Source organism: Austrofundulus limnaeus, unplaced genomic scaffold, assembly GCF_001266775.1.
Source record: "Austrofundulus limnaeus strain Quisiro unplaced genomic scaffold, Austrofundulus_limnaeus-1.0 Scaffold290, whole genome shotgun sequence".
Lineage (NCBI taxonomy): Eukaryota > Metazoa > Chordata > Actinopteri > Cyprinodontiformes > Rivulidae > Austrofundulus > Austrofundulus limnaeus.
Window position 1 is genome coordinate 380323 of NW_013952692.1, and position 15321 is coordinate 395643.

A 15321-nucleotide genomic window follows, 5' to 3' on the forward strand; every position below is an offset into this window, starting at 1 on the left:
GTGTTATACAACGCCATTAATAGCCAGTGTAATTTAATTTAACCATTTTATGTTGGTAGTCTATATCACTACCTTTAAAATTCTAATTCTAATTCAAACAGAACAGCCTATTGTCAACATAATTATGGAGTGTGATTTATTTTCAACTTGAAATATCTTCTAACTAATGAAATATAAGGTTATTAATGAAGAAAACCCATCTGGATAACAGCAGACTGACTGCTCGTAAAATATACGACAGGTCTGGACCACTCGTAAATTTTGTTTGTATCTGAAAAAAATCTTAGAATACGAAAACATTGGTGAATGCCACAAATTCTCCTAAATCACTCGTACGCACAACATAAGAATAAATCTGTGCGTACGAACGGTTCTTGCATGAGGCCCATTGTCTTTCATATATTTTATGTAATTTTTATTTAATCTTGACAGTGTGCAATAAAAACGAAGACATTTGATGCATTGCACCAGATTTAACCTCAGGTTAATTTCCTTCTGTAGGTTTTAGTAATTACTTTCTGTTAATCTAAACTTTACACTCATGTCACAAATATGGTTTTCTGTTTTTGCCCACTTGCATATTACTTAAAGACAACAGCTTGTCTGTCCTGCTGCTGTGCAGTGAAAGTGAAACCCTGAGTCCTGCACTGCGAGTCACTGCGTCCTGCTGCATCTTCTTTTTTATTAGCTGTAAAAGTCATTGATGCATTTCTTAAATTGCACTCTCTGAGTTTTATTCCATCTTTTCACCTGAAGCATAAAATAAATATCTACATTGAAGCAATCCATTGAGAACATGTTAAGGTAATGAACTGGCTTACACAAAAAGCTATCAAAGAAATAGTCTGGAAAGGGAGCCAGTAAACTCTATTCTTCATAGTTATAAGCACTGTTTGGGATTCGTTTAATGGTCCAAGGCAGTAAGAGGGTTTGAAGTACTGCAGATACGATGAGATGGGGCGCCACGTTTTCCAAACTCTCCAAGGAGAACAATGTAAACGATTTATCATTTGATGGTCATGAGTTTTCTATAGCATGTGCTTTGACAAACCATAAAAGCATAAAACACATCCAGATAAAAATTAGGTCGAGAAAATAGTCCATAAATAGCAACCAAGGATAAACAGGTTAATATCTGTACCAACATTTAAAAAAAGAAGAATTTATTGTTTCCACAATCTGCCACAAATAATGCTTACAGTTTTTCTCTTTTCTCTCCACAAGAAGGAGTCATTTAGATACAATTTCAAAGACTTCCTTCGTACAAAGTACTATGATTCATAATAGATGTGTCAAAGTTATAAGGGACCTTGTGCCATGCTGTCACCTGCTAGAGTCAGAGGTAACAAATTGCTCTCATTACACCTGGGATGGAGCTCCACATATAGCACTATTAGTGCACTATTTCTGCTAATGCTTGTGTTACACTCTTCCAGATAGATCAATTACAGTGCGTCGGACATAGTCTCAACCACCTCTTAAATCAATTATAGTCTGGACCAGTTAGGAGATGAGAAAGTAGGAGGCTACTCTCTGATGATGGGATGTCATAAACTAGCCTTTTTTGTGCGTTATGATAAAAACAAAAACATGTTACAGATGTCAGATATTTTAGTCAAAACAAATAAAGTTTTATTATTTTTGTGCATGAACATCATTTTTCATTAGCTTCTATTGACTCTAATGGGAAACTCTGATAATTGTGGTACTTATTTCATACAAAGCATAAAAAAAGAAACTAAATTAATTGTCAGCAGGATGTTTTCCTGTTTCCAAAATGCGCTCGCATGAGTTTTCAGGGCGGTCGGCAGGCAGCTTGATTCGAGCATCTCTCACTTTTCACTTGATTTAACACTTTTCAATGATTCAAACAGATTTGTTTGATTAATTGTGTTGTATTATGATTAAGAGTCAAAACACTGAAAAATCCATAAACGCTAATATACAGTATATCACTAGACTGAGCCACGGTCATCCCGTCCACTGGTAGCGTCTGTAACAGCATGGAGGAGCAGAAACAGACCAAACAGGCCAACAGCTCACAGCCTCCATAGAAACTAATTGACAAACAGCAGCTGAACTGGATCTGTTTCACAGATTATCGGTAATTTTTTTTTTACAATAAATGAATAATTATGTTAATTTCATTCAACAATCATGTAAAACAGCAGATATACTGTATACCAGAAAAAATATATAATTTATAAGTAACAATGATCTAAACCAGACCTGAAGTCAGCCTGTAACTTAGACTTTAGCTTGTTGAAAAATGATGACTTCAGCAAGTAATAAAGTATATTTATTATTTCTTCTTACTGTCATAAAAAACAAGATTATTTATATTTACCAGTCAACAGTTAGAAAATGTTCTCTCGTTATAGGATGAAACTTGTCTCTCTTAGCTAACATCTTCTTAACAAGTCAGGTTCCTCTAACAGAAACCTAAAAATACTCACATTTATAATATTGTTGGAAAAATATGCATTGTTCCAAATGGTATGTCCAAATAAACAGGATTCAGCTAGATTTCTTCTTTAAAACTTTATTTTCAATCTTCTGACTCTAATCAGGTACATTCAGCGCTCAGCAGCACAGGCCTCAGTAAGACCTTCGGCTGAGTCAGAACAAASAGGGGAGCTCTGCTCTGAGCAGACACTCTGCAAAAACACTGACAACTCCTTTTGTACTATAATAATGAATTGAGCTTATAATGTATGTTTCTTCCTGGTTACACCCCAGGAGGTGTTACCTTTTATGTCAGATGTCAGAACGTCCTCATTTTGTTTAGGCTAAGAGAAAGAACACATGGTAACACACACACCAACTCTTTGTCTGTTTTAACCTCACAGACTGAAATGATCAGAAAGTATAAAAAACAAAACTGAATCTAATATTCAATTAATCAGTTACAAAACTTCTTCAATATTATTTTACACTGTGTAGGTCTAAATATTAATCAGAGACATTTATAATATTATTTTACACTCTGTATGTCTAAATATTAATCAGAGGACAAAGTAATATTTAATAGTTTGTGTTAAATTGTAGCATGATTCAACAGTGCTACAATTACCAATTACAATAACCAGTTCAATAAATAACAGTGATTACATCGACTTTATAAGATTATTTTTAAACACATTATGTTCTGCTCAGATCACATTGAGCTAAATAAGATCARATCTGCTGACTTGTGTTTTAAAATGAGATGTTTTCCTGTTTATCTTCTGTTAATAAATCCATAACACAAACAGCTTTTCTGACATTATTTAAAACATTAGATAGATTATATAAACTGTAAAATATTAATAATGATTGGATTAATATTAATAATAGTTTTTATGATTTCTACATCGTCAGTTATTTTTTTCTGCTCTGTTGTCAACATGTATAGTAATGGGAAATCCAGAGTCTTGACCGTTTTGTTAGCCGTTAGCTTCTCCAGCCGATAACACGGTCAGCTGGTTTCTGCGCACTCCAGCTGTTCTATATAAACTCCTTGGAAAATTCCAAAAACTTTATGAAGGAACTCGTCTGCTGTAGTTGATCTAAACCAAACAAAAACATTTTTCTCTTCTCATTGTTGTAAATTTTATGTGGTCTGTGCCGAGTTGTTGGTATAAACCATTCTGTAAAGAATGGGTATGAGTTCCAACACAAAATAAAAACTAAAGACTCCATAACTTTTTTTTAAATACACTTGTTTTCAGTGACAAACAAGTTTGTTTGCATGGCCAAACATTAACATACAAATTGTGCTTTTATAAGAAAAATGTGCACATTTGGACAAAAGTCTCGAACTTTAACCCTTTTGGATTATTTTTGATTTTACCTTCATATTTTACCTTAAAAATAACGCTAAAATGGTTTGTTATGCACAAAAACCCCCTGATTGCTTTCACTAAAACTCACTAAAACTGACTAAAGGCTAAACACACTAAACTACACCCGACTATAGAATCAAAACATGCTAAATATCACAAATCTCTCAAATTTAATTCCTCAGTCCCGCTCTCACCACCAAACTTCATTCAACTTTTGCATCTTTTTATTTTCTTCTTCCTGTAGATCTTTTACTGCTTGACAAATATTTTTGGGCCTTGGTCAGGGGGGTTATATTTTTTGGAAAGATGAGACTCACGACAGAATACAGTTTATTTTTTTATGTTTCCTGCTGTCTGTCGCTGCATCGCACATGAAATAGGATGATCATTTTCAGAAAAAAAGGTGGCATATATGTATCATAACTCTGGTTATGGTTGGCCTATCAACACAATTTAAAAAGTGGTTTAAGGTTTAAGTCTCTACTTTTGATTCAAATTGAAACAGTCTCAAAGAGGGCACACGTCTCCGATAAGAACGATTAAAATCTGAATAATTGCAAGTTCAGCCGACATGAAAACAAGTGCAGTTAAAAAGTAATGCATTTGTCAGTATAGGACTTCAAACCTACAAATACTCACAACAAGAACAAAACAAATCAAATTGTTTTTAGAAGTAAACAAACAAATACATGGATATACTACATCCAATTAATAGGACAAACCTGCAACAGTGTGACATTGCAAATATTGCCTTTAACACATTCACCACAATAAGCCGTGCCCCCCAGCGATAAGACAAATACCTTTGTGACCCTGACATGTACTCCTATTATAGTGATGACCATGGCAACACCATAGGCTTTACACTTACATTCTCTTTCCACAATGCTGATTGGTTCCAGGTCTTGGGGAAATGGTGCAGCTCCTGAGGACAGCTGAGGTATAAAGGCGACTAAGGTGAGAGCCAAGAAGGCTGGCAGGATGGGTCGAGGTGGTCTGAGCATCAGCCTCATGTTGGCAGAAGATGGGGGACCTCACCAGAAACACATGGCCCACAGCGTACTCCCCCTATCCTCCTAATTTAAAAGGGGAAAAAAATCAAGATTAGAATGGTAATTAAATCTGGCACAACTTGTTTTTTTAACACCCATCAAAGAAATAATACATTGAATCAGTCCTGATAAATTCCAACAACATGCATGCAAGTGAATGAAGGAAGGAGCAACGAGGAAAACAAGCTAAACCTTGTTTTAGCTTTGAATCAATACAGAAATGTGACCATTGTGATGAGAGAGCGTGTTAAAAGTGGGTAGACTGAGTCAGAAACCCCCCAGAAACAAGAGAAGGAAGCCAGGAGTGGAGTCAGACCACTGGAGCCCTGACCACCAGGACACCTGCAACATTTACCCCCAACTTACACCACCTTCCTTCCATGACAACATCCTGATCTAAAGAACTTGGGCCAGGATATTTAGTTTATTTCAGCAGATTTTGGGGGAAAAAAGACCCATTAGTAAATGTTGTGAAAAATTGGACCTTTGTGCTAAATGTCTTCTCAAAGTTCAGCCAGGAAAGTCGTCATGGCATAAAAACTTAAAGAAAAAGCATCTGTGGATTTTCCTAACCTCAACAGTCTGCCTCTCTGAGAGGCATATTTTTTAAAAGAACATTAATTCATCATTTACATATGGCTACACAGTAATGCAGCTGGACAGAAGGTTAAGGGAATTCAATTTTGCAGCAGCATGGCAGTAAAGATGCAGATGCAGAGCTCAGCATTGTTGTATGCAGACTGAATGAGCATGAATGAATTCTGTGGATTGTGTGGACCATCCATTGTAAGCTACAGGCCATGTACCACAGGACAGGAAGGTGCAAGTACGTCAAGGACTTTTGTGCCATTCTAAATGGCCACTTCAAGAAAATGAAAGCTTGAAAAGGCAAAAAAAAAAAAAAAAAAAAAAAAAAAAAACGACTTTAAACTGTATTAGTTATGATGACTGTTATTTCTATTTATATAAATAAGGCACATTTCAAATTATTTCATCTGCATCTAAATCTACATTAAGAACACATACTGTACTACGGTTGTTTTTATTTAAAAAATGAAGGACGGTTTTCTTTGTTGGTTCCCAACACAAGATGCTAAATACACAGACATGGCCGTTCACGTCTAGAGTTGGGAAGCAATTATCTTTGAACCGGTAAATAAAATGTTTTACTGTTTTCTTTTAATCTTTTATGATTGCTCTCTGCAATAATACATAAGTAGCTTTAATGGAGGTAGAAGAATAAGTACAGCATGCTGCAGATGTGTCTGCTTGGAAGAATAACAGGGTGACGTAGTAAAAAAATAGTTAGTGGTGAGCAAAGATTTATCGTAGTGGGCACAAATAAAAGAATAAAAATAAAGTGTGGTAAAGCTGGATGTTTTTTATTCAAATGTGCACTAAAATATTAATTTAGCACAGACAGATTTGACGTAAATCGGCTCAGAAGAAAAACAACGTGGAGGATACAACTAAAGAGTAGCAGACGAGAGCTAGCTGAGCTGTTCCCAGGGGAACCCAGAGATTATTATATGTGACAAATAAAAGTAGCCTGGCAACCGGAGGATTGGTCGTCTGCTGAGTTTCATTGTCTGAGACAGTATTTTGTTTAAACAACAGAATGAAACAAAGAAAATTTATATAAATAAAAGTAAACTCTTTATCTGATGCCATAAATTTAAAGACACATAATCGCAAGAGATTGTTTAACAAACAAGCTTTCAGGTTTTTTAAGTAGGAGCTGCATTTGAGTGTGTGTGATAAATAAGTTGTGTGGACACAGCACAAGGATAAAACCATGTGTGCGAACATTCATTTCTACATCTGTTTGGTATTTTTAACAGATACGTTAAGGAGGGACGTGTCGATCCAGCTTCAAACTGTGATGACCCGCATTCAGCCAGTTTATTTGGGCAGTGTTTCCTTACATGCTTTCACAAGCACATGCACTGTCAGTTGGCAATAAAACTCAGGCCCACATGGTTTTAGGTACGAGCAGAAAACTAAGTTTAAAGAGATAAGAAGTGTCATAGAGATGGTTTCATCTAAATGCAGAGGAAGAGCTGCATTTAGCAATGAGACCAAGTGATGATTACAACTCTGCAAAGTGAAAAAGTAAAAACTCGGGTTTTGTTTTCTTTGTGAATGACAACAGTTTGTGTGGCTGCCTTTGGCCTGATTGGCTTCATATGCAATGGTTTGGATGTTCCAGGTAGCAAAAAGAGGCAGCCGCTTGAACAAAACGATTGCTACAAAAGTATTACTGAACATGATCAGTCAAATAAAAACAACCAGGTTGATTTGTGATCATTTGCAGCTAAACTACCAATAAAACTGCTGTTTAAGTTAAGTCAAAATTAAAAGTTCAATGGTACACCACCGATTCCCTTGTGCTATGAATTTGCCGTCACCCAACCATAAGCAGCACATTCAGGGAACAGAAATCATTCAGAGATCATAAACAATCCATTTAGCTGAAGAAAAGCAGCCAGCAGAGTGACGATGCATGCAAAACTAGACAACCATAGTAAATACAAGCACTTACACAATTTACTTATTCCACAAGTCAAAAAACTCAGATCATGCAGCCCGTTAAAAACATCATTTTTTCCCTGAACTGGTGTTATGCACATTTTTCACGAGTTCACTTGAAATTGTGAGGGAATGCAATATAGCCATGTCAAGCGAGGAATTTGTCATGAGGCCACGTCAAGTCAGGGTTTTCATTATTTCTCCAGAAAAACCTGCCAGTCAGCAACACCTCCTCCAGAAAAACAAAGGCAGATAATGTGACTAAGACTTTGGAACAGACTAACAAACAAAATGTTCTTTTGCTGCTTGGTGTTGTAGAACTGGTTGGTCTGAAAAGTTAAGTTTCTAGAACAGAACCAGTAAAAATACAAAAATAAAAAAAAATCTGCTACTTGAGCAAAAAACGTGTCTCTCATCTGTGCCAGCAATTTGATTGAGAATAATTTAGAATTTTATTTTCATGCAATACATTGACTTGTTAGAAAAATGGTTTGGGCATTTTTACAAACAATAAGTCATTTTAACAGACAGTCAGATATAATTAAGATCCTAATAAGAACACAAATTTCATGATGTTGCACTGATTGCCTGGTAGAAGTCCAGATCTACAACAAACACACAAGTGATCAAAAAGAACTGATATTAAAAGTTAAGCCTCCAATAGGGGTTTGTTCCATCTTCTGAATTAATCTGTATTTGGATTTGGGAACATAGTTGCCTTAACGTTTCACCTTTTCCAGCACAAATGGATCCATTAAGACCACATGAACTGCTGCTGAGCTCCCATGTTTATCTGCGGTGTATAAAACATCCCTCACTAGAGTTCTTTCTTAATTCCACCTCAGCTGGTTGGTGATTGTGTGTCTGCAGAGGGAGTGGATGGCTGATGAGCTGACAGCTGTCAAAGGGAAATAAGCTTTCCAATGTTTGCTCTGTGTTTGAGGATTTGGTTGGGATGGCTCAACTTATTTTGTTTTTAATGAACTGGACTTGTTAAGCCATCAAGGAGACGTTGGCAGTAGAGGATAAAAGTTTCTGGGAACTCGGGATCCTTCATTGATTATCTGACATTCACTTGGATTAGCAAACAGCCTCGAGTCTGTGGATTTATATGATGCATCTACTCAGACTTTATTTGGCTAATGCATGAAGATGACAGATATAAAATAGATCTTTGTCTTTATTGGTTGGCATGGATAAGACCATAAAGCCATTTATATTCATACATAATATCCAAGTATTTTTTATGTTTTACTACCCCCACTTGGTCAGACATAACAGCTCAATAAAATGTCTAATTTAAAATCCAAATTTCAGTTTTAACCTCAATCAAGTGCAGTGCATTTCATGCACCTGTTAACTCTTGGGAGATCTATCTTTTGCCAACACCTGCTAAAAAGCAGAGCATAATTCTGAAAGCATAAGAGGCTTCTGGTATTTCCCTCACTTTCTGGTGCTTCAGTGGTGGGGAAGCCTAATCCACTTGAATTTGATAGCCACAGAATAGAATATTCCTCTCACCTCTCCGAACATGGATATCTATAAGCTTCTTGGCTGCTAAAATGCTTGAAGCCACACTGCCCTTCACTCTGACATATTGGTATATACACCAGTCAGCAAAATGACTGAGCACATCCCTCGACTCTCTGATAATTTAAGACATAATTAGGCACATTAGCCCCTGGTCTCTGCAGACCAACACAAAGTAGGCTTTTATGCAGGGTGCTCTAATAACACCATGAATGTAGCCCTCAGAGGAAGAGCCAGTCAAATCCAGAATATTTTAAAGGACAATATTTTACTGAACTGAGTTAAAAGCATATATAATGCAATCTATAATACTGAACAAGTTTTACACCCTTTAATTTCACTATACGCTGCTTTGAGAAAGTCGGGCTTTCCTGTAGACTTTAGAGAACTTTTAGTCTCCAAACTTTACTCTTTGTCCAGTTTTTCTACCTGACCTTGGAAGCATTTTATATTGCAAGTGCACAAGAAAGTGGACAAGCAGAAAAAATGTGTCAAACTTAAAAGAACTCATAACTACAGCAGATATTGGGAATCTGAAAGTCCTGTTTTTAGGAAATATTAAAAAAAAAACAGCAAAGACCTGACAGAGAATCTGAAAGATGCAGCCATTTTCAGTTAATCGAATGCATTCCAGGTTTTCAGCTAACAATGCTCTATAGATCACTTTGCCAATGCTAATGTTGTTTTGCATTGTTCAAACTGTGTTACATCTCCATCTTTAGTTGCTTCAAAACAACATTTATAAAGAGTATTTTTTAACAAGTCACACACACAGTATTAACACAGTATTCATTTGTTATTTGAGTTAAAGAGCATGTTTCAAGTCTGAATGATTCCTGGGTCAGAGTTAAGTGGCTTAAAAATGTTCAGAAAATGGCTGGGTACAAAATGTGTGAAAAAGAAGCCAACGTCCAGATAACTGATAACATGAGTCTGCTCTTTAGTTGCAAATCAACAGAATGAGGACTGATTCAAGACTTTTGCGCACACACAGTACACTGGACGACACATGGTTGTCAGTTTGAAATAACGTTCCTACGGCACCACTTATGCTCCCATTAACTGGCTGCAATGGGCTTCTAAGCTATATAAATATCTACACAGAGTAATAAACCTTTAGAGCAGAGATACCAAACATAAATATTCAATTACCACACAGAAATAACATCAGGTTATATGGATGCCAGTATATACTTAATGTTCTTACTGCCTAGCAGCTGTGCTTAAAGAAACCACTTGGGAAAAAAAAACAGCACATGACAGAACCAATTCCTGTCAAGACAAAGATTTCATTGTTGAGTCTTGAGTCAGATTGTCTCTTCACACACTCCTTCTGGAAGATTTGTCTGACCACCAAGCTCAACGCCATCCCATGACACAAATCAGCACATCCTAATCGGAACAGAGTTGTTTTCCTCCAACACTTGCATCATTCTCTTGTTCCCTTTGCACAAACAGGAACAGCTGACATTCAGGCATAAATGTAAAAAAAAAAAAACCAACATTTTCTGCAGGTACAGTTGAGTATTAACCAATTACACCCCTTTAAAATGTTTCCAGCAGGTCCTTTTTTTCCCTACCTGGCAGTTATTTTAACTTTGCTGTCAACCCTGCCAGACAGGGGAAACTTTGCTAATTAGATTTCCAATGGCTAACCATGCAGGCGTTGCCAGGGCAGACTGGAATTGGGATCAAGAAGCCTTCAGCAATAATTGAGAGAACAACCCTCACAGGACAAAGAGGTGAATTCTATAGACTGGTTTTCAGACGTGTGTTAGACGTGGTGCAATAGTTCATTCTGATGTGGTTACAAACTAGCTTCAGTTAAGAATGCCTTCAAAGGTTCCACTATCAGTAAAAATGGGTAGCCTTTAGTAACTGAAGGGGCATTGTGTTTTTAATGGAGGGATTTACTGAACAGAACTACAATAAGACTTTTCACCAGTAAACATATTTTTCAAAACACACCTTTAAGCATTTTTCTGAATTTCTAATACCAGTTTAAACCATTTTTCTCCTTTTTATGCCGTAAAGTGTTAAATTGAATTCTATTTAATTCTTAAATCAGATGTCAGAGTTTAAGCCTCCAGAGTTACCTGTTGTCATCCAGGCAGATGCTGAGCATAAACAATTGACCCTGCCAAGACATCTAAGCTGAGCTGCTGAATACAAACATGTCAGATAAAGGAGCTGGGGACTTCAGAGTATTCCAGAGGCCCAGCAGCAGCAAAAACAGAGTGGCTCCAGGGGATTCACTATGGCAACATTTTAAAAAGTCCATTAGCATCCATAGTTGAAGAAGAATGATCGCTGGCTTCTTGCATTTTGCCAAGAATGAAAATCAATGGTCCCTTTAGACCTTTAGTTCTTGGATTAGTATGTCAGCTGCCTCATGTCTGTGGTCTCACCCCCACAGTGTCTGCAACGTGCCGCTGCAGGCAGAAGCGAAGATGGCATCTAGGCTGAGATGTGTCTGTCAGGAGAGGTTGGGACCCTTTTTGCCACAGTGCCACTCAGCCTGATCTCAGGAGGGAGCTAGTTTAACCCCACTGTCCAAAGAGTTCAGACAAGTGATGGGCTGTCCCGTCGCAGAGGCCATTGATTGTCATCCCCACGTCAGATGACTCTACTCTGTCCTCACTGAACATTCCCTGAAGAATAGAGCGTACTTTATACTTCAGCTTCCATGGCAGATCTTAGGAGAATTGATATCACAGTAAAAGCAAGCTGACAAAAAAAAAAGTTTAAGAAATTGTTTTTGTGCTGGACTGATAGAATGTACACCACCCTTGGTAAGAGTAAAGAAGCAGATATTGGTGTCTCACTGATAATTCAGTTTTCAATAAAAATGAATTTTTAAGACAACAACAAGTGCTTTGTTGTTATCACTCTCAGGGAACAGCAGGATTGTCTCTAGTCAGGGCTGATCTCAGGACTTCTTTATTCAGACAGTGAGTTGGCCAGACTTCACACACTGAGGGATCCATGCAGGACTCAGACAGGGAGACGGTTCCCTGATCGATCTGAAAATCGCTGCAGGCATCATCCATCGTCTTCATGTCTTTTTGGAATGAGAAGGAAAAAGCCCAAAGGGCCATCAGTGCAAAAGGGATTGAGCGTGCATCAGTGAAATCCCTTTCATTTGTCTGCCTCCTGTTAATTATTTACATTAATCTTCAGAGAGGCCTATAATTCCCTCGACCCTTCTGTGCTCTCTGTCAGTCACAATGCACCTTCAATCTTCCAGGGTGCTCGTGGCATTTAAAATGAGCCTTACTCCAGAGTCACCAAATCAAACAGAGCTGTTTTTTAAAAAAAATGCTGCTCGGCATTTGTGCAAACCAATCTCTTCTCATCTCTTTTTCACCTCTTCACATATAAAAGTGAATGTTAGCTGGCATCCATTCTCTCCGCCATCAATAATTCAAAATGTTATAGGGAAACACTACCTGAACTCTGTATTGACAAAAATCCAAGCACAGTCATTCTCAAGGGCATCAAAACAGGATACCCCCAAGGCCATGGAGTGAAATGTGGAGCAAGAAAAAGAAAAGCTGAGTGTTTTTATTCTCTGTACTTTGCGCGTTTCCATTTTTACATTTTTCCTCGGGGACTTTAATCTGACCAAACAGCAGAAGTGAAGCCAACTTACTGACTTAAAAACAAACCCTAGAGAATGTTTTGAGATAAAAAAAAAGTATGTGAGCATTTTAACCTCACAAATTGTAAATTACTAATGAACTAACTGAATAAACTGTCCAAGTTGTCATTGGTGGTTTATCATGCGTTTTTTTTAAGACTATCCCTTAATATAACCATATTTCCATTTATATAAACAGACAGAGCTTTTCTGCCAAGATGAAGCTAAATGGGATAGAAGTCAAAAGAAAGGGATGTTTATTGGTACCTCTGCATACGGTAGAAACTAACTTGTAAAAAATAAAATGCAAAAAAAACATACAAGTCTACAGAAAGAGTTGTTTTTTGAGAGTGCCTCTGTTTATTTACAAGTTTCCTGTTCAAGTTTAAAGCAAATTTTCTTGTTGAGACTTGACCTGTCAGGCACTGATTTTACAGCACCTTTAGCACAAAAGGCTTGAAATATTTGGGAAAATTAAAGAAAATGTTAGGACAAAACCACAAAAAATAGGCTTTTCAAATGATAGTAACTTTTCTCAATGCAACACATTTTAACACCTAATAACAGAGTGGTGCACAAGAGTGATCAGACATAAAAACAAAACAAGAGCACAGAATCCATCTTAAAATCCAAGCACGGAGACAATGGATGCAAATAAACAGATGACCTGGAGAATCCACACTTATTCCAAATGACATAATCTAGTCGGTTAGTCAGCAGTAATAAATGCAATGTATGCATAGCTTAAAAATGTAGAGACAAAAAAAAAATGTTTATTTGGCAAAAACAATCTTACATCCATATCATAAAAAAAGATTTGCACAGAAGGCCCACTTCTGTTAAGACTTAGAAATTTGGAGTTAACTATGAACACCGAGCCTCTTTGATCTCCACTTCCCCTTTGGAGCCAATTAATTTGCGGCAGTTTGCATTTTAAAATCTTTGCAATTCTCATTTTAAAATGCTTCCTGCATCAAATATCAGTCTGCAGAAACTTTTATTTTCTCAGATTAAAATTATGACCATATTTCTAAAGTTTAGTCAATTTAAAAGTGGTGCTGTTACACGTAATAAAGGGAAATGGCATGCTGCCTTGCTTACTGCTCTGATCAGTGATGCTTTCATACAGAGCAAGGATTATTATGTCACTGTGATGCAATGAAAAGGCTATTTGTATGGTTTAGACTTGACGAAAGAGAAGTCATCAGTTTTAGATGTGCTAAAGCTCTAATTTCTACTCAAAAGATAAAACACAGAAGGCAGAAAGACCGAGAATCAATAATAAAAAAAGATTTAAATAAAAAAAAATCTTTGAAGGTTTTTCCACCATCTTTATTCTTTGTTAGCAAAGATAATCATATAACTGTCTATAAGAAGTTTCATTACAGTCATGTTCCTTCAATAAAACTAAGGACAGAAGTGGAAAAAGAAGATATGAATGTGGTAAGAAAGAAGATTTGGGAACATTTCCTTCAGGCAACTGCAAAAGCAGTAAAGCTCTGCTTTTATATATAAATGGTTTCTGCGATCTGAGTGTTCGATGCTGATGAAGGAAAATATAAATCAAGGATAAGAGTGAGCCTTCTTGGTGAGAGTGCCTTACAGAGATAATGGCATCATCATGCCTGTGTGGTTCGCTATTCCTGGGAAGATTAAACACTTTGTCATTGTCTTTGGGACAAACATTCGGTACGCTGTGCGTGCATCCAATTATTAAAAGCCTTTTCTGCTCAAACCAAAGATTCACACGTCAGCTTCATCAAACACAAAAAAGCCTTAAACAAGAAGATGAAAAGAGACAGCAGTCTTATCAGGACAGCGCTACCTTTCAGAGTAGTAGCCCACGGTGGCAGCTGACCTCACTTTTATTACCGCCGTCTCTTACTGATGATATCATCTAAACTCGTGCTGAAAGACCCAGCAGCTTTCAAGCTCAGTTTATCTCATTTTATGGCTGTAACAACTCTGTCTCAAGAAAAGTCAGTGGCCATGGGCGAGCATGCGCCAAAGAGCAGCGAGGCTCCATGAACCTCATCAAAGCCTGAAGCGAGTCACGGAACTTGTAAGGAATAAGGCAAGAGTCAGGCATCGAACAGCAGAAAGACAAAATTCCAAGAGGAGGAAGAAGAAAAGGACAGTGTCTCACAAATAACTGGTCTGGAATTTCAATGACAATCATTTCAAACACTCAATTTCAGATGGCTGGTCATGCTTTAGCACCTAATCATCTATATTGCTGAATTACTTTAATGTTTAGTACAATAGCCAAATGAGAATTCAAATTGCCAACAGGATTATTTGCTGTTTTCCATAAAGATAAACTAGGCGTGCTTTTATGATCGTTTCCTGAGGTATTTACTTAACTTTGAAACTCACAAACCCTTGTGTTTTAAAAGCATTTATTTTAAAAGACAGCTAACCATTAGGTATTATTTGCTCAAAATGTTGCAATTTTAGTTAATTATAAATTTGTTTTAGAAAACAAATAAATAAATAAATAAATAAATAAATAATATCAAACGGACAATGACATTGTTTAACACTAATATTTCTGTATAAAAACTTTAAGCTTCTTTTGGTTACGGAGTACAAACTGTAAGTATAGAAATAGATAATTGAGTGAAAAAAGGAGGGATGGGGCTAATCGTCTCCTTCTGTCTCCTTTGAATAAGTTGTAAAGAAAAGATCTAGAATGAGGACGACACTTTATTTGCAGACTCTTGGTCCATAATACACTATATATATA

At 36.8% G+C, this 15321-nt stretch overlaps 1 protein-coding gene across 1 annotated transcript in view; it reads right to left on the reverse strand.

Moving 5' to 3' along the window:
- Positions 1-15321, reverse strand: part of sema6cb (semaphorin 6Cb) — a gene marked incomplete at its 5' end in the record, with an annotated part of 160740 nt that overhangs the window by 62478 nt on the left and 82941 nt on the right. Inside the window, 1 exon segment of the mRNA XM_014021390.1 lies at positions 4696-4900. Within this exon segment, the coding sequence (XP_013876844.1) occupies positions 4696-4837 (142 nt within the window).